Genomic DNA, 20,177 nt, shown 5'->3' with positions numbered 1-20,177 from the left:
ACCACGTTCTTCATACCTCTATGCTTTTTTATATCTTATTCTTCATTGTACATGGTTTTCCCCTCACCTGCTCCGCTTCAAAAACTTTTACTCTGTTACAGTTTAGTTCAAACATCAGAGACTTCAGGCGTATGTAGATGCTGCTTCTTTTGTATTCCAAGGCCCCCATGCATTTCTGTTTAATTTACCACATTTGTTATTGACATGTCCATCTCCCTGTGAGACTGTGAGCCTGAGGATAGAAAACACCTATCCTCGGCACACAGATATTCAATAAATGCTTTCCGAGTACAAGTCACTAAGGTAGGGAGTTTCTATCATCTTTGAAATAATGTTTGTCACAATCACTTTTATTCCATAACATTTTCTTTAAAGTAATATTCAGTGAAAAATACTGTCAAATTAGTAAAGGTCTCTTAAAATATAAGACAATATATATTCAAAATTAAAGTAAAATGTAATACTATTTGATGAGATGATTACCTTATTGCTGGAAAAAAGTCACACTAATTTAAGAATGGCATTAAATTTCTAGCATACTTTCCTCCCTTTAAATTAATTAGAACTTTTGCCGTGGCAGGCTTGGTCAGCAGTTAGAGCATCAGCTCACAGACCAAAGGGTCTTGGGTTTAATTCCCGGTCAAGGGCAAGTACCTGGGTTGCAGGTTTGATCCCTGATTCCATTTGGGGTTGTGTGGAAAGCAATCAAGTGATGTGTCTCTCTCACATCGATTTCTCTCTCTCCTTCTCTCTTTCTCCCTCCTTCCCTTGCACTCTATCTAAAAATCAATGGAAGCCCTGGCCAGTTTTCTCAGTGGTTAGAGCATCGGCCTACAAACCAAAGAGTCCCAGGTTCGATTGCGGCCAAGGGCACGTACCTTGGTTGCGGTTCCTCCCTGGCCCTGGTTGGGGTCGTACAGGTGGCAACCAGTCAATGTGTCTCTCTCACACAGATGTTTCTCTCTCCTCTCCTCTCTCTCTCTCCCCCCCTCCCCCCACACTCTGTCTGAAGATAAATGTAAAAATACACTCAAGTGAGAATTAAAAATAATAATAAAAATCAATGGAAAAATATCCTTGAGTGAGGATTAATAACAATAACAACAAAACTGCCCCAAAATTAATTAGGACTTTTATTATATTTTTAAAACAAATGAAAGAATAATATCTTAAAGCAGATGCTTATTCTTAATGCTCTCTTTACCACTCACCTTCCTCATCAATCCATTTCATGGTGAAAAGCTGTTCATTGTCAAAAGAACACATGTCTCGAACCTCACTGCAAAGGCCCTCAAAGGAGATGGAAGGCTCAAAATGTGTTATCATGATATCCCTGAAAAAGAAAGGGAGTTTTCAGTTTCACAATGATTACAATGAATAATGCTCTACACGTTACTGAATGCCTGACAGTCTGAAGGACTTCAGCTGTTTTGTGTGTGCATCAACATATATTTCTTCCAGTAAACTATCTCTGTAATATAAAAATTAAATAGGTAAGAAATCTTAATTCAGTCTCCAACTAACAGCTCTAACACATAGCAGTCCCACCTTTGCATTAACACTCGTTATCAGAAGATCACTCTTTTATTAGGTATTGTACTCCATAGATGAATAACTTCTGCCTTATGTTTAACAGAAAACTGTTCCAATCACTAGTCCCAGATCCCCCCTTCCCCAAAAGTCTATCCTTTGTCCAGGAGATGGCCCTTCCATAATGTGACAAAGATCTGTCATGTCCTCTTCCTCAACCCTATCTTTGACAGATTAACCACCCATGAGACTGTCAACCTTTCTTTCTATGGCATTATTTTTAGATCTCACACCTTCATGTTCACCTTTTTTCCACAAAATTCCCGAATGTCAAAATTGGTTTAAAAAAAAAAAATTTTTTTTTCAATACTCACCAAAGGACATTTTTTTTTTCCTATTTATCATCAGATAGAGTGGGAAGGAGGAAGAGAGAGAAACATCAATGTGAGAGGGACAAATCGACTGGCTGTCTCCCCTTCCACCCCAGGGATGAACCACAACCAAGGAACATGCCCTTGACCAGAACTGAACCTGAGACTCACTAGTCCGCAGGCCCACGCTCTAACCACTGAGCAAAACCAGCCAGGGCTTAAAATATGTCTTTAGTGGTTTTTTTTGAGAGAGAGGAAGGGAGAGAGAGATAGAAACATCGATTGGCTGCCTCCTGCATGCGCCCTACTGGGGATTGAGCCTGCAACCCAGGCATGTGCCCTGAATGGGAATCTAACCAGGACCTCTCAGTCCATGGGATGACACTCAATCCAAGGAGCCACAATGACCAGGTGCTAAATTGGTTTTTAAATGATTCATGCTTTCAGGTAGATACCCAAAAAATATAAGGACATAAATGTGTAAGCAACAGTAAGTCCACCTAGCAGCTATTCATTATAAAACTTAAAATGTAACAAAATGTGTTAGAGCAGAAGCCTGGGGTTTCCTCCCAGGAGCTCTGAGAAGCCTCCACATAATTAATCACATAGTAGCCATCCAGCCTTCCTTCCAGAGGTAAATTAAATAGAAGGAACTCCAATTGAACACTTATATAACAATCTCTGTGTCACACTCTGTTCTAAGAGTTTACAAAGTTAACATAGTTCATGTCCTTCCTCTGTCTAAAACTTTTCCAATGCCTTTTGTCTCTCATGCAGAGTAAAATCCAAAGTCCCTAGTGGTCTACAAGGTCCTGTGTGAACTGACCCTAGTTTCCTCTTCTACCACCAGGCAGATAAATCAATGTTTAGAGTCTACCACCTACCCCAGCTAGAATGTAAGCTTGGTGAAAATTCATTATCTTCCTAGTGGCCAACATAATGCCTAACACGGAATAGTTACTCGATAAATATTTTTTGAAGAAACTTAGGAAATGACACTGTGTTAGGAACTGTGAACAAACACAGGTACTTGGAACATAGAGTAGGAAATAAGGAATTAAAATTTTTAGTCACCTGCAGAAAGTTAAAACTGCAGTCTTAGGGGCTGTTGAAGGTAAGCAGAGAGCCAAGCATAGAAATTGAATGGCCTTTCTTGATAATCATTCTCTTCCTAAGTATCTCATGGTTTTCTGCCCCTGCCTCTTAGAACCCTCTTGCCTTAGTTTTCATAACAGTATGCTTCCCTGCTCTCTTCTACTATATTCTGAACACTTAAGTCTCCTTTGTCTTCAATCACAAGATATTCCTTACACCCTGCCTCATCTATCTTCCTTCCTTCCTTCTCCCTCCTTTCCCTTCCCTTCCCTTCCCTTCCCTTCCCTTCCCTTCCCTTCCCTTCCCTTCCCTTCCCTTCCCTTTCCCCTTCCCCTTCCCCTTTCCTTTCCTTTCCTTTCCTCCGTTGTGTATATGTACCACAGCTTTTTTATCCATTCGTCTACTGATGGACACTTGGGCTGTTTCCAGATCTTAGTTATTGTAAATAGCGCTGCTATGAACATAGGGGCACATATATTCTTTCTGATTGGTGTTTCAGGCTTCTTAGGGTATATTCCTAGAAGTGGGATCACTGGGTCAAATGGAAGTTCAATTTTTAATTTTTTGAGGTAACACCATATTGTTTTCCATAGTGGCTGCACCAGTCTGCATTCAGGTGGGGATTAATCTTAACAGGCACTTCAACATCCTCTTCCATTAAACCTTTTTCTTTGTTTTTTTTTCATATAGCAGATTTAAACGTTTTTATTTTGAAATGATTTTAGGTTTACATAAGTTACCAATATAGTACAGAGAATTATTGTACACCATTCACCTGGCTTCCTCTAATGGTATATTTCACATAACCATAGAACAATCATCAAAACTAAAATTAATACTGGTATACTAACTGAACTATAAACTGTACAAAAAAAAAAAAAAAAAGCAGCCATTAAACCTTTTTCAACCGAACAAGCCCAATGGTCTATACTTCTAAACCTGTTCAACATGTATCTTATGTTCCACCTTTTGTTATTTAACTCATTATATACTGATAATACATCCTCAACTAAATTGTAAACAACTGGAAGACAAAAATTTCGAACTTTTTAATATATTCACATAACTATTAACATAATTAGGACTCAAATATTTTATTTTTTTATTTTTATTTTTTATCCTCACCTGAGGACATTTTTCCATTTTTTGTTCAGGTAGAGTGGGAGGGAGAGAGAGGAACAGAGAGAAAGAGAGAAACATCGATGTGAAGGGACACATTGAGTGGCTGCCACCTGCACGACCGACCAGGGCCGGGGACAAACTGCAACCAAGGTACATGCCCTTAGCGGGAACCGAACCCGGGTCTCTCAGGACCACAGGCCGACGCTCTAACCGCTGAGCCAAACCGGCCAGAGCAGGACTCAAATATTTCTTAACTAAATATAGAAGAAATACTTTCTAGGAGAAACACATCTTCCAGAAAATGCACTTATGACAAGGGAATATCATTGTTTATGTTTCTTTTGCCTATAAACATTTATAGAATACTTAGTATGTTCCAGGTGTTTAAACAAACTTTATCTTATATAACCTTCAAAATAACCATCAAACTAGACATACTAACCCTATTTTACCAACTTAAAAAGCAAAATACTCAACTCTATAATATCTGCTAGCATCTCACAGAATATGAATTCAAATCCAAATCTAATGATTCTCGTGGTGGATGCTTTTTTTTTTCCTCATCCAAGGACATTTTTTGCATTTATCTTCAGATATAGCGAGGGAGAGAGAGGGGGGAAGAGAGAGAGAGAGAGAGAAACATCAATGTGAGAGAGACACATCGACCGGTTGCCACCCACACAACCCTAACCTGGTCCACTGGCCGACACTCTAACCGCTGAGCCAAACCGGCCAGGGCCCAGTGGTGGATGTTTAATCTCACCTTTCCCCTCCCTACCCACCCCCAGAATCACCCAATAGCAATGGAGCATTTATTATACCAGCTGCTGGGAGTATCACCAGTAGACAATCCCCACCTGTCAGCCTCCTTCAGAGATTTCACTCTTTGCAATATGATCACACCCTTCCTAGAAACAGCCCACAACCAATGACTAATTCAGTGTGGGGGTATAAAGGTCCTAGATGTGATTCGAGAAAGCTCTGAAGTGTAAACTCCTCTTCAGAACTCACTCGCTGAAGGGTCAACTGAGGCTTCTGTTGAGACTTCAGGCCCCTTGGTTCTTTTCTACCGAAGCTCGCTTCCTTCCCTTCCCTTTTCTTCCATAGCTGTCGATTCCAGGGGCCCTCCTGTATAAATAAATCTCCTTCATGCTAATCTGAGACATCACTTTCCCCAGTAGTTATTGTCAGATGTTATTTATTTTTTTTTTACTAAAACATAATGGATTCAAATAGTCCATCACATCTTTAAAAGACCAGCTAATGAAAACTATAATCCTTGTTTTGGAAATTAGTCTACTTTAGTATCTGAAGCTAGTTATTTTTTTTTTATTCTTCAGAGAAAATACACTGCCAGCATATATAAATTATACATATTTTATGTCTCCCCCAACTAAATGTAAAATCCATAAGAGCAGGCACTCTGTTTTGCTCATTGCTGTATCACAAATATTTAAAGCAGTGTCTGGTCCAGGGTGGACATTCATCTAATATGTATGTTAAATGAATGGAGGTGTCACATGTTGGACTCTAAAGAAAGCAAGGGAAATGTAAAAATAAAAAGCATTCCAGACAGGAAGAATGGCATATAAGAGGCAGTCAAAATAAAATGGTTACGATCGTGAGAGCTAAGGTCAGGGTGCTTGAGTCTGCATGCAGGCTCTATCACTTACCAGCTGTGTAACCTAGTGAGTTACTTAGCTTCTCTGTGGCTCAACTTCCTCATCTATAAAACAGGAATAATATCTTATATGGGATTATAAGGATTTAATAGATTAAGTGGATTGATACTTACAATAGTATTATTTTAGCTATAGCCTAGCATATAGCATACTCTATATGTGTCTAATAAACTTTAAAAATGTTATGTACTCATAGAATACTTTAAATAGAAGTGAAATCTCATTAGAGAGATAAAAATAACCCAACCTTCTAAAAACAAAACTCAGATGCTTCTGGTTTAATATAGTAGAGCGAACACACATCTGTATCTTTTCATCCTAAGGGCCTACTGAAATGACAAATTATCAAAACCTTTGCAAACAAAAAAAGGCACAAGCAGCAGACCAGAAAGTATAAGAAAGTCCTAAGAGATTGAAAACAGATGGGATAAAATTGACCCAGAAACCATACTAGCCCCAAACTACAAGAGTTAAGAGGAACCTTTAAAGAGAGAAGTTTTACTGACACAAGATTACATTGCCTTCTCTAAGCATCTAGTACATCACTCGGAATCTTCAAGTGCATAACACTTACATAAGCATTCATTACAAAATTTTAAAATTTCTTTAAAGAAAAAAATGAGTTAAAGAGTAGAATGTTATAAACCTTTACAATGTAAAAATTACTAAGAAAAATCATGGTATAAAAAAGTGAAAGGAAGTATAAATTCAAAAATGTTCCTTTTTTAGTGGAGAGTCAATACTCTAGCTAAAACTAGCAATTTAAAAATAAAAGCAAGGAACAAGAAAAAGAAAAACCCCAATGAAAAAATGAGCAAAGAACCTGAACATACATTTCTCCAAAGAGGATATAAAAATAGCCAATAAACTTATAAAAATATGTTCAACATCACTAATCATTAGGAAAATGCAAATCAAAACCCTAATGAAGTATCACTGCACACCAATTAGGATGGCTACTATAAAACAAAAACATAAACAGAACAATATGTGTTGACAAGGTTGTGGAGAAATAGGAACCTTGTGCATTGTTGGTGGAAATGTAAAAATGGAATTTCCGCCCTGGCCAGTTTGGCTCAGCGGTTAGAGTGTCGGCCTGCGGTCGGGAGAGACCCGGGTTCGGTTCCCACTAAGGGCACGTACTTCGGTTGCAGTTCGTCCCCGGCCCTGGTTGGTTGTGTGGGTGGCAGCCACTCGATTTGTCCCTTCACGTCGATGTTTCTCTCTCTCTCTCCCTTCCTCTCTCTCCCTCCCACTCTATCTGTACAAAAAATGGAAAAATATCCTCGGGTGAGGATAAAAAAAAAAAAAAAAAAGGAATTTCCATATGATTCAGCAAGTCCACTTCTGGGTATGTAGCCAAAAGAACTGAAAGCAGAGACTCCATCAGATATCTGTACACCCCTGTTCATGGCACGATTATTCACAATAGCCTGAACATGGAAGCAATGCAAGTATCCATCGACAGAAGAATGGATAAACAAAATGTGAAATATAAATATAGAGGATTATTCAGCTTTAAAAAGAAAGAAAATTCGCCCTGGCTGGTTTGGCTCAGCGGTTAGAGCGTCGGCCTGCGGTCCGGAGAGACCCGGGTTCGGTTCCCGCTAAGGGCACGTACCTCGGTTGCAGTTTGTCCCCGGCCCTGGTTGGTCGTGCGGGTGGCAACCACTCGATGTGTCCCTTCACATCGATGTTTCTCTCTCTCTCTCCCTCCCACTCTATCTGTACAAAAAATGAAAAAATAGCCTCGGGTGAGGATAAAAAATAAATAAATAAATAAAAAGAAAGAAAATTCGCCCTTGCCGGTTCGGCTCAGCGGTTAGAGCATCAGCCTGCGGTCCAGGGAGACCCAGATTCGGTTCCCACTAAGGGCACGTACCTGGGTTGCAGTTTGTCCCTGGCCTAGGTTGGGTCATGTGGGTGGCAGCCACTCGATGTGTAACTTTCACGTCGATATTTCTCTCTCTCTCTCTCTTCCTCTCTCTCCCTCCCACTCTATCTGAACTAAAATAAATAAAGGAAAAAAAAAAAAAAAGAAAGAAAAAATTCTGCTCTGGACAGTTTGCTCAGTGGTTAGAGCGTTGGCCTACACTCCAGACAGACCTGGGTTCAGTTCCCGGGCACATAACTCGGTTGCAGTTTGCCCCCAGCCCTGGTTGGGTCGTGTGGGAGGCAGCCACTGGATATGTCCCTTTCACGTCGATGTTTCTCCCCCCACCCCCACCCCCACTCAATCTGAACAAAACATGGAAAAATGTCCTCCGGTGAGGATAAAAAAAAAAGTAAGGAAATTCTGACACATGCTAAAACATTATGCTAAGTGAAAAAGGCCAGTCACAAAAAGACAAATACTGTATGATTCCACTTACATGTGGTATCTACAGTAGTCAAATTCATAGAAACAGAAAGTAGAATAGTAGTTGCCAGGTGTTGTGGGGAGGGGAAATGGGGGCTTGTTCACTAAGTATAGAGTTTCAATTTTGTAAAATGCAAAATTCTTGAGATGGGTTGCACATGAATATAATTAATACTACTGAAGTGTACCCTTCAAAATGGTTAAGATGCTGGGTAAATTTAATAAGCTTTTTTTTTTCTTAAAAAGAAAAAGAAAAGCAGGAGAAGGTATATTACTTAAATTATATATATAACCACAAGAACTAAAAGCAGTCAGGAGAAGAGGCAGTGAAGAAGTGTTAAATTCCTCATCTTTCATATTAATTAACAGATCTACTAAAATAAAACGAAATTTTAAAAGTAGTTAACACTTGCCCGGCTGGTGTGGCTCGGTGGTTGAGCGTCAATCTACTAAAACAAAACAAAATTTTAAAGGTCATTAACTCTTGCCCAGCTGGTGTGGCTCAGTGGTTGAGCGCCAACCCATGCACCAAGAGGTCACCAGTTCGATTCCCGGTCAGGGCACATGCCCAGGTTGTGGGCCCAATCACCAGTGGGGTCATGCAAGAGGCGGCCAATCATTGTTCTCTCTCTCCCTCTCCCTTCCTTTCTCTCTAAAAATCAATAAAGAAAAAACAAACAAACAAATAAATAAATAAAGTAGTTAACTCTCGCCCTGGCCAGTTCGGCTCAGTGGTTAGAACTTCGGGCTGGGGACCAAAGAGATGCAGGCCCCATTCCAGCAAAGGGCACGAACCTCAGTTGCAGTTCAGTCCCCAGCCCTGGTTGGGGTCATGCGGGAGGCAACCAATAGATCTGTCTCTCTCACATGAATGTTTCTCTTTCTCTCTCTCTCTTTCTCTTTCTTTCTCTCTCTCTCCCCCTCCCTCCCTCCCTCCCTCCCTCCCTCTCTATCTAAAGATAAATGGGAAAATATCCTTGGGTGAGGATTATAAATAAATTTTAAAAATAAAAGTAGTTAACTGTGGGTGGTAGAACTGGGGATCTGGAAGAGGCTAGCGATGAAAAGATGTACTTTGTACTTAGACCCTTCTGAATGGTATAGATTATTAATTTTTCTACCATGTAAAGGGATGATTACAAAATTTACTTTCTAATAAAATAAATATAAATAAAATATAAAACAAATTTTGACTAACTTCTATAAATCAATGTTTTAAATATTGTAAAATTCCATTAAATAATAAAATCAGAAAACAGTTCCTTCTTCTAATGACATTACAGAGAATCTGCTTACCTTAAGGCAATTTTTCTTTCAAAATACTCTCAAGGTTACTAGTCTGAGAGTACAGTAAGGGTTGGGAGAAATATATTGTGGAATTAAATCAGAAGAGAAGGAAAGGCTCCGTAACATATTTTTAGCAAAAACAAGTGGGACATTATCATTTTTAAATGCAAGGGGAAAATAATTAGTATGACCAGACATCCTCAAACTATGACTTCCTTACTAAGGTCCACATGGAGTAAAAATTAACACATATGTAAGCATGTCTATAAACAATAGAGATTTTTCAGAAATCTTATTTTTCAAAAGCTAAAAAATATTTATCAGAACATACAAATATTTCTAAAACATCTGTGCAATCCTTAGAAAACATGAGTACATACTTCCGAAATAGACTCAATGAAGGAGTCATGCTTTATCAACTGCCACTCCTTAAGTTCCAGGAACTAAAATATTTAAGGGAGTTTTATATAAACACTTCTCTAAGTAATTGGGAAAGCACCAGGTTCATACACTCCATAATCACCAGATCCTTATCACAGTACCAAAGCTAAAAATGAGCTGCAAAATAAAGATATTACCTTTTAAGGTATGAAACAAATTATGCATGAAAGACTTTTTTTTTTCTTTCTTGTTTTACCTTCAGTGTTAGCACGTTACCTCCTACCACTGGTCTTCAAAGAATATAGTCTGCTTCACCACAAAGATTCCCAAAATGACAAATTCAGATATAGTTTTAGCTGAATTTTTTAAAAAAGGAAAAAATAAATTTTGAATTTTGCTATTGAGCTTCAGAAGACAGCTACTTTACACATTCATTATGTCTTATATTCTAAAATATAGAATCTAAAGTTTTTCCTTAGGACCAATTGCTTTTAGAAATAAAAAGAACCACATTCAGCCCTTTTGCTATATCTCAGCATAAGCTTTTCTCCTAAATTAAATGTATAATCAGAAACAAAAGTTTTATTTGAAATCACCAACATAATAGATTTAGGCAGGATTCTCCATGGATGGTAAAACCACTGGATGAAAGGTTTTGGAGGAATAGAATATTCATACAATCTCAAAATACCATCCCTCAAATTAATTGTTAATTATAAAAAGTCATAAAGACCCTGGCCGGTTTGGCTCAGCAGTTAGAGCATTGGTCCGTGGACCAAGGAGTCGAGGATTCGATTCCGGTCAACAGCACATATCCCGGTTGCAATTCGCTCCTGGCCCCAGTCGGGGTCATGCAGGAGGCAACAAGTCAATGTCTCTCTCTCACATTGATGTTTCTCTCTCTCTCTTTCTCTTCCCCTCCCTCCCAATCTATCTGAAGATAAATGGAAAAATATCCTCGGGTGAAGATTAAAAAATAAAAATAAATAAAATAAAAGCAACAGAAATTTATAAAAGCACAGAATTATAAAATATCTAAGAATAACTTAACAGGAAATATGCAAGACCTATGGGACAGGAACCTTACTGAAAAAATATGAAAGAAATTAAGAAATAGGTAGTATACCATATACTTGTAAGGCAAAGCTGAAAATTATAAAACTAGCAGTTCTCAAATTAAGCTATAAATTCAATGCAATTCCAAATCAAAATGCCAATAAGAATGTTTTTTGGAACCTATAAAAGCCTTCAAAAGTTCATCTGAAAGAGAAAATATACAAGAATAGCCAAGAAAATCTGGAAATAGAAAATTAATGAAATGGGCCTTACCATAACATATATCAAAATTAACTATAGTAACAGTAATACAATAATCATACCAATGATGTTATATGGAAAAAAAGATTTCTCTCCAAGAATCAATGAAAAAGAATAGAAAGTACTTATGCACCTCTGATAAATTTAGTATATAACAACATTGTCATTTCAAACCAGGGTGAAAGAATAACCTATTCAATATTAGTATTAGTAGAATACATTTTGAAAAAAATTAAGTTGTATCAGTATATCACAAATAACTAAACCCCCAAATACCAGATTTATTGAAAAGACAATCACTTAAACTGCATAATAGAAGAAAAAATAGAATAGTTTTAGATGAGAAACACATATACTTGTGAGCAAACACAGAAGCCATAAAGAAAGGAACAGATTTGATTAAATAAAATGAAAAACCCCAGCCCAGGCTGGTTTGGCTCAGCAGTAGAGCATGGGCCCAATGAGTCTCAAGTTCAATTCCGGCCAAGGGCGCATACCTTGGTTGCGGTTCATCCCTGGCCCTGGTTGGGGTCATGCCGGAGGCAACCAGTCGATGTGTCCTCTCACATCAATGTTTCTCTCTCTCCCCCTCCCACTCCTTCCCTCTCTCCCTCCCACTCTATCTGAAGATAAATAGAAAAATATCCTCGAGTGAGGATTAAAAAAGAAAAACCCCAGACAACCAACAGTTTAGAGAAATGCTGGCATTTTTTTAAACAGACAAAATGTCAAACAAATAAATTTTTTTTTTTTTTTTTTTTTTTTTTTTAATCCTCACCTGAGGACATTTTTCCATTTTTTGTTCAGGTAGAGTGGGAGGGAGAGAGAGGAAGAGAGATAGAGGGAAACATCGATGTGAAAGGGACACATCGAGTGGCTGCCACCCGCACAACCGACCAGGGCCGGGGACAAACTGCAACCGAGGTACGTGCCCTTAGCGGGAACCGAACCCGGGCCTCTCAGGACCGCAGGCCGACGCTCTAACCGCTGAGCCAAACCGGCCAGGGCAAACAAATAAATTTTTTTAAAAAGAATCCAAGAGAAAAAATTGGCAAAAGACATGAATAGGCAACACACAGAGGAACTACGAATGAGCAATAACATATGAAAAGATACTTGTTTAAAAAAAAGTATGTTTTGCCAATCTTATTGCAAAAATTTTAAAGACTAATAACATGCAACGGGCGCATAAGGAAATGCTTCATCCATAAAGTTGTTGGAATATAAATTCATAAGTTTTTGGAGGATAATATCAAGTTTTAAAACAGGCATATCTTTGACCATGTTGGTAAAAATATGTATTAAATATGAGAATGTTCCTTCAGCAAGATTTGAAATAGTGATTTACTCAAAACAACTTTATGTGTTCATCAATCAGAAAAATATTAAATAAATTATGGCACAACGATATTATGAAGTACTATGTACCAATTATAAAGAGAAAGATAGATCTATCTGCACCAGCTGGTGTGGCTCAGTTGGTTGGACAATGTCCTGTACACGGAAAGGTCACAGGTTCGATTCCTGGTCAGGACACATACCCAGGTTTCGGGTCCCTGGAACAGAGGCAACCAATCAATGTTTCTCTCTCTCCCTCTCCCTCTCCCTCTAAAATCAATGAAAATATATCCTCGGGTGAGGATTAAAAACAACAACAACAAAAAGATAGATCTAGCTATATGTATGCATGTATGTACTTATTTATCTATCTGTTTACCCTGATATGCAAAGATGACCATAAATGAAAAAAATCAATTGCAGAAATGTGAAAAATATGTACCCATTTATTGAAAAAATAAAAGGATGTGTGTGTACATGTATACACATATCGATTCTTATAGACATATTGATATGATACAGAATATCTCAAACTGTTAACAGTGGCTACCCTAGAAAGTGGGGAACTTTCCACTTTGTGTATTTCTGTATTTTAAAATTTTAGCTTTAGTGCCTTGCCTTTGTGATCTATAGTAGGCTACTGGTAGCACTTTTGTTTCTATCATCATTCTCAGCCACATTCCTACATAGAGTTAGCCACAATGATTGTTTGGTAATTCTAAACATTTCCACCTGGATCCCCCAAAGCACCTTGAACTCAAAATTCGGTTACTTGTTCCAGGTAATGCATTACCTTCTCCCATTAATCTCTTTCTTCTATATTCCCTAGGCTCTCTCAAATAAGAAACCTATGAGTTGTCAGCCACCCCCCCTTCCCCACAGGCAATCTGTCCCTAATTCATATTGATTCTAACTTCTAAAATCACCACTGAATCCATATCTTCTTTCCCATCCCCTCAGTCTATTACCTGGACTACTTCAAAGCCTCCAAATTAGTCTCATCCATGGCCAGTTCATTCCCATACAGGTTCCAATAGTGATCTTTCTAAAAATGAAAATCTAATCATGCATCCTGTGTACTTAAAAGCTTCACCAATGACAAAAAGTTTCAAGCCTGCAGTATAAGACATTCAAGACTTCACAAGCCCTGGCTGGTTTTCCTCAGCGATTAGAGTGTTGGTTCCCGAGGACCAATGGGTCTCTTAGGTTCATTCCCAGTCAAGGACATGTACCTGGGTTGCAGGTTTGATCCCTGGCCCTGGTCAGGATCATGTAGGAGGCAACCAATTGATGTGTCATCTATCACATAGATGTTTCCCTCACTCTCTCTCTCCCTCCCTCCCTTCCACTCTATCTAAAAATCAATGGAAAAATATCCTAGGGTGAGGATTAACAACAAAAAAATTAAAATAAAAGAGTCTTCACTAGTGTCTGTGAACCCTCTTATTAGCAGCCTCACTTCTCATCAGTGCCCACTTCACACTGTATATCCTAATAAGGAACGCATATGGGGTTTAAACAACTAAACTGATCTTAATTCCCCAAACATATAATGCAATTGTGCAATGCCTGGGATGATGCCCTACCCAACGTCACCATCCACAGGGCAAACCTATTTAAAATCCTTTAAAATTCTCAAACATTTCATCCTGTAGGAAGGCTTCCCTCACCCCAAACTCCTCCCCAATATCTATGTCTCCAAGTACCTTTTACACACACACACACACACACACCTTTATTAACTCTTCTTTGTCTTGTTTCCTATAAGTTTCTTAGTTCCTCAAGGGCAGAGCCTTGTATTATCCACCTCTACATCCTCTGTGTCCACCCTAGCACCATGTGCTTGGCTTATAGAAAATGTTCAACTATATATATTAATATAATATATATATTCAACTATAATATAATATATATATGTATTCAACTGTAGTATTTTATATATGTATGTGTGTGTGTATATATATATACACACACACATATATATATATTTATATATTAATCCTCACCTGAGGATAGGCTTCTCATTGATTCTAGAGAGAGAGACTGAGAGAGAAAGAGAAAGAAACCTTGACTGGTTGTTTCCCGTACATTCTCTGACTGGGGATTGAACCTACAACCTGATTATGTGCCATGACTGAAATTGAACCCTCGGACCGCCACTGAGCCAAACCGGCCAGGGCTTAAACTGAATTTAAACACAAGTAATATATGAACTCATAAGCAAGACTGGGATTTTTTAAATTCATGTTTTAACTAGGTTCATTTCAATCATAAAAAAGCAAACATTCAAGTGACTTTAGAAAGAGGTCTGGGAGTTGTATTAGAAGCTTTCGTGGACCTCTAGGGGGAATTTTCTGCAGAGAACTGCTTCTGTCTCCTGTTTCATCAGACCTTCCACTCGCACATGGTTGGTCCTGGCCTCACCGGCCTCTCCCTCAACTCTTCTGCTAACTCACTGCTAACAAGCAATTTATCTCCATATCATCTAATTCAAATTTCTGAGAGGGTGGTTTTGGTTTTGGTTTTTGGCATCAGGCCACCATGCCCTTTCCTTCTCTCCAGTAAAGCTATGGACAAGTTCCCTAGTTAGGTGCCATGCCAGAATCTCCAGTACCTAACGTTCCCCCACCTCTCAAATCAATACACTATTTTTATTGCCTTAGAACCATTATGAAAGTATATCACTAAAATTATTTTGCAATACTTTTAAAAACAACTCTTGCCAAGACTTGTTAACAGTGAAAAAAAAAAAAATCCTGCCTATTTCTTCACTGAACCAGCTATACATTCCAAATGTGCAAGGAATTAACTATCTTTTTATCTGTAGCTGTGCACACAAAGAATCTTCTGGGTTGTTATAACTGCACAACAGCAGTGGTTAAAAAGCATTTTTTTACAAGCTTTTTGCAAAATTTCTCATATACTTATAATGTAAAGAAATTAGTCCAGACATTTCCTTGTTAAATTTGATCCCATAATATCAAGTAACTTTATATAAAGATAATCACATCCAATGGCAATCTATCGCTAACCAACAAAACCTGTTTCTCTTCTTCCAAACTAATACCACTAGGTAATGATTGAAGAAAGGTCATTCACTGACAAGCTAGCGTGGCAAGGAAAGAGTTGTGCAGGCTGTGATATAAGCACTCTTAGGTGAGCTCCAATAAAATCAGATTCTCAGTGCTATTACTCTCCTGCTTAAAAACTAGAGAAAAAAATCTAATCAAATGTCTGTTATATCTAGGGAGACAACACATTTGCACTAAGAACAAATTTAGCAGAATAATAACACTATACACATCTTTGAAAGAAGAGGACCATTTATTCACTGCATTAAAGCATTAATAAAATGCTTCTGTTCCGAGATTCAACATTCCCTGGAAATATTGTTAGAAGAAAATAAGGGGAAGGCTATTGGATAAGAGTCATTCAGAAAGTCTGAAAGAAAGTAATTTTTTTCCAGTGCAGATCGTCCTTACATTTCTTGATAAAAAGAAAGGATTTTCTATTTTAAAATCAAGTAGGTGTTCTAGTTAGCCAACCTGTTTATTAACTATCCTCACGGATGACTCATTTTAGTTTCATCTGTAGTAATGAGCTGCTGACTGTAATATCATAACCATCAGTTTAGACTATTGTTAATAAACATATAATCTTAACAGATCTAATTTCAGAGGACAGAAATTGGTACAATTTAAAGTGCTGATGTTGTCTTTAAACAAGGCTTGAAATGAAGGCACTATTAAACAGCTTTTGTTGTCTTAAAAGCACTGAAGAGCAAAGGGTTCTTTCATTCCTTAGCAAAAATTCATAGATTTTAAAATAAAATGAAGAAAACATTAACATGAATGCTTTGGAGAAATTTTAGTCAAGCATTAAAAGGATTATATTTCCTTATTCTCTCTTCCTTCTTAAAATAATTGGAGCAATAAGCCAAGAAAATATGATCATACATTCCTAAAGTATAGGAGACTTTGATTTCTTTCCAAAGGAGAAGCTTACAATGATTTTAATTTACTAATTAGGCCTACTTGTATTTGTCAAACTAACAAAAGTGGGAATAAATAAAGAAGCACCAGTTTCATCTTACATAGTTGGAATTATTGGAAACTGTCTAAATTTATAAGTCAAGAATTTATATTATTTAAAGTCATAAAGGTATGCCCTGGCCAGTTTGGCTCAGCGGTTAAAGTGTGGGCCTGCGGACCAAAGAGTCCTGGGTTTGATTCCGGCCAAGGGCATGTACCTCAGTTGCAGTTCATCCCCGGCCCTGGTTGGGGTAATGTGGGTAGCAACCAGTCGATGTGTCTCTCTCATTTCGATGTTTCTCTTTCTCTCTCTCTCTCTCCCTACCACTCTGTCTAAAGATAAATGTAAAAATATCCTCGGGTGAGGGTTAAAAAAACAAAATAAAATAAATACAGTCATAAAGGTAAACCAGAGAACTAAAAATAATAGATTAACAATAAAAAAAATTGAGAGGCACCAAGAGGAGAAAAAGCAAAAGGCAGTGTGCATCCAATTTCTCATCTTTCAGAGTAGCAAAAGATGTTATCTCCAGTTGATAAATTGTAAGACACAACTATAACTTTTAAAATAATAAAGGCAATCTCCAGAAGAACCAGAAATAAACTGTCAACAGTAGTTATCTCTAGAGGATGGGAATGTGGGATGGGGAACACTTTTTATTGTATATCTATACAATTTTCACTTTCCTACCATGTGTTGTATATTCATTTTTTAATCTAGCTTTTAAACTGTCAATAATCAGATACCTTTAAAAAAAATTGGTACTGTATTTCATTCTCTGTACCTAATAACTCATGGATGTTTACTTTATAAAATGGAACACATTCTGGCCCTGGTCAGTTTGCTCAGTGGTTAGAGCATCGGCCCACAGACCAGAGTTGTGGGTAGCATTCGTACCTCGGTTGCAGTTTGTCCCTGGCCCTGGTCAGGGTCATGCAGGAGGCAACCAGTCTGTGTGTCCCTCTCACATTGATGTTTCTCTCTCTCTCCCCCTCCCCCTGCCTCCTTCCCACTCTATATGAAGCTAAACAGGAAAAATATCCTTGGGTGAGGATTTAAAAAAAAAAAAAAGGAACACATTCTGAAGTGAAAAGTATCTCATCTATTAAATTAAAGGTAAGATAAAAGAAGCAAAACTTTTTCCTCACAATGCAAATTTCATAGCTGACCATCCTCAAGTCAATTTTGACAACTACAAACTTTTAAAAGAATCTACACAGAACTTTTGGTATTGCTTTAAAATTTAAGCAAAAATGCTGATACTGTCCAAAAATAATGCCCGTAAACTACTTCTGAATACAGTCAAGCTAATATACACAGGTCAGAGGCTTCATGGCAGCAAACAAACTAAACGAGTATGTCCTTACATCAAATCAGTAACATTTAGGGGCTTATATTTTCTTTGAAATCAAAGAGAGAGAGAGGCATGTTGAAAGTTTGCTATCTGCACTGATCCTTTCAGGAATGTACAAGTATGCATCGCAGTTTCAACCTCCAAGTGCTTGAGTTTTTTTAAGCAATTTATTTCTGCTTGGACAAGCAGTAAGGCACGCCAAAACAATTGGATTTTCTGTTAACCCTTAGTTTCAAACCTTTATTCTCACACTAACGTTTCACCTTTCTAATCCTCCTAAATATAATCATCTCAAAGCAATTTCAAACCACAACTGAATACAAGGAAAAAGGGACACTTCAGGTCACTGATTATGAAGTATGATTTAATACAACTATCTCAGGACTGAATTATTTCAGGTAACCACAGGAGTTATAACTTAGGTAATAATATGAGTAAAGATCACAGTTTTCGAGCTGTGCCTGGACTCGTCCTTTTCTCACCTTGCATTATCTCATCCTATCGGAAGGTCCATGAGGCAACACTGACAAAAAATTGTTTATAAAACTTTACACATACACAATCTAATCTTGGAGACACATAAGTACCTAATGCACATCCTGAAAACGCATCAACTCTACTCTTAAATAATGACTCCCATGTCTAAGTTACTGGCAGTCTGACCATAGTCCAGATACACTTCATGAACGCTTCTAGGCAATGAAACAAACCTGACTTAGAGAATCAGAGGCTTTAGGCCTGCTGGAAATCAAAAGGGCCAGCAAACTGAAGCGGTCCTGTCTTTTAAGCCCATAGCAAAGTTAGTTCGCTGAGCCATCACTGAATCAACTCTCAGCCCCAGATAATAGGTCCCTTGCTCGGGTTCAGTTCCTGCTAAGGGCACGTACCTCGGTTGCAGTTTGTCCGGGCCCCGGTTGGGTCGTGCAGGTGGCAACCACGCGATGTGTCCCTTTCACATCGATGTTTCTCTCTCTCTCCCTCTCTCTCCTTCCCACTCTGTCTGAACAACAACAACAAAAATACGTCCCTTGTCAATTTCTTCTTAGGCGAGTCCATGGAACCCACCAGGTGTACCTACTCTATTCCAAGGCTCCTCCCTCGGACTCTACTCCGGACCCTCAGCCGCGGGACTCCCAGACGCCCTGCACCACATCTGGGGGGTGCCCCAATCCAGCGCCCCATGCTCCTCCGCGGACCAGTTGGTGACCCATCCCGAGTGCCCAGAGTCGCTCTCCCAGACCGACCCGCCACATCTCTAGCGCTTCAGCCTCCCCTCCTCCAGGCCAAGTCGAGCTGGCCTACTCCCTCCCTTCCACCCCTATCCCAGGGCACTCACCCGCGGTAGTAGGCTTTCACCCGGACCTGGTGAGAGTGGTCCCCAAAGCCGCCGCCTGCGATCGGGTGCGACATGGTAGTGCTGTCCCTCTGGGTCGGCATCTCCTTACTCCCCCGCCTCAATGCCAGAGGCCGAGGGTGCTGGGGGCGCGCCGGGCGCGGTGGGGGACTAGGCTGCCTGAGCTTCCCCCGGAGTCCGCTGCCCTACCTGTTCTCCCAGCCCGCGGCGCGGACCCAAGGGTCGCCTCGCCCCGGCAGCCGGAACCACGCGGCTCCTCCCACCGCCCGCGGCCGCCACCGCCTCTACAGTCGCCCGGACCCAGCACGCCTCCCGGCCTCGGTCCCTCCCACCTCGCTGGCTCCAAAGGCCCACATTCCCGGGGAGGGCGGGCGCAACCACGGAGCCAACTCAAGGAGCCTCAATGCCCGGCTGAACCATTCCTGCGGAGGGCAGGGAAAGGGGGAGAGAGAACGGGAGACGCTAACCATCACATCAAATACACCGGGAGAGGGCCTTTCGAGGAAGCCGTGTCGGAGAGAATGGCAAGGTTCTGGTAACCATGGTTCTGTGAAAAGCCCTCTCCTTACAGGGAAAAAGGTAGGGGGCAGATGCTGCGCATCTCACCCCAGCGTCCTAACTTGGTCGCGTCTGTGGTCAGCCGATCTGGGATTCGGGGAGATTTCCTGAGCGGGTTTCTGGGATTTGGAGTCCCCGGGGGATGCTGGGACTTGAGGTTCCCTGCGTGTAGAGCGCCCTGCCTTCTCGCCGACAGCCCGTCTCGGGCTTGCGCCCAGGAGCCGTCGGAGTGGAAATCCAGCTTGGGCGTCTCTAGTCACTGGAAATGACTGGGCTTCGGCACGATCTAGACTTTTTTTTTCTGTGATGAATTCTCTCTTCCAATTGCATTAATCATCTCAATTATACAGTGCCATTTTTTTTTTTTTTTTTTTTTTAGTAACAAAAATGTGATTAC

The 20,177-nt window shown here is 39.6% G+C and overlaps 1 protein-coding gene across 1 annotated transcript in view; it reads right to left on the bottom strand.

Moving 5' to 3' along the window:
* PRKCI (protein kinase C iota) overlaps positions 1-19,532 on the bottom strand; it is a 76,981-nt gene extending 57,449 nt beyond the window's left edge. The window contains exons 1-2 of the mRNA XM_036242857.1: positions 19,205-19,532; positions 1,212-1,333 (exon numbers count right to left, since the gene is read on the bottom strand). Coding sequence (XP_036098750.1) covers positions 1,212-1,333; positions 19,205-19,305 — 223 coding nt within the window. The 5' untranslated portion in view covers positions 19,306-19,532. The remainder of the gene's footprint in view (positions 1-1,211; positions 1,334-19,204) is intronic.
* Between the last annotated feature and the right edge of the window lie 645 nt (positions 19,533-20,177).

This window comes from Molossus molossus, unplaced genomic scaffold (assembly GCF_014108415.1).
Source record: "Molossus molossus isolate mMolMol1 unplaced genomic scaffold, mMolMol1.p scaffold_m16_p_5, whole genome shotgun sequence".
Taxonomy (NCBI): Eukaryota; Metazoa; Chordata; class Mammalia; order Chiroptera; family Molossidae; genus Molossus; species Molossus molossus.
Note: the sequence above shows the minus strand (reverse complement) of the source record. Positions and strands in the feature narration are given on the sequence as shown.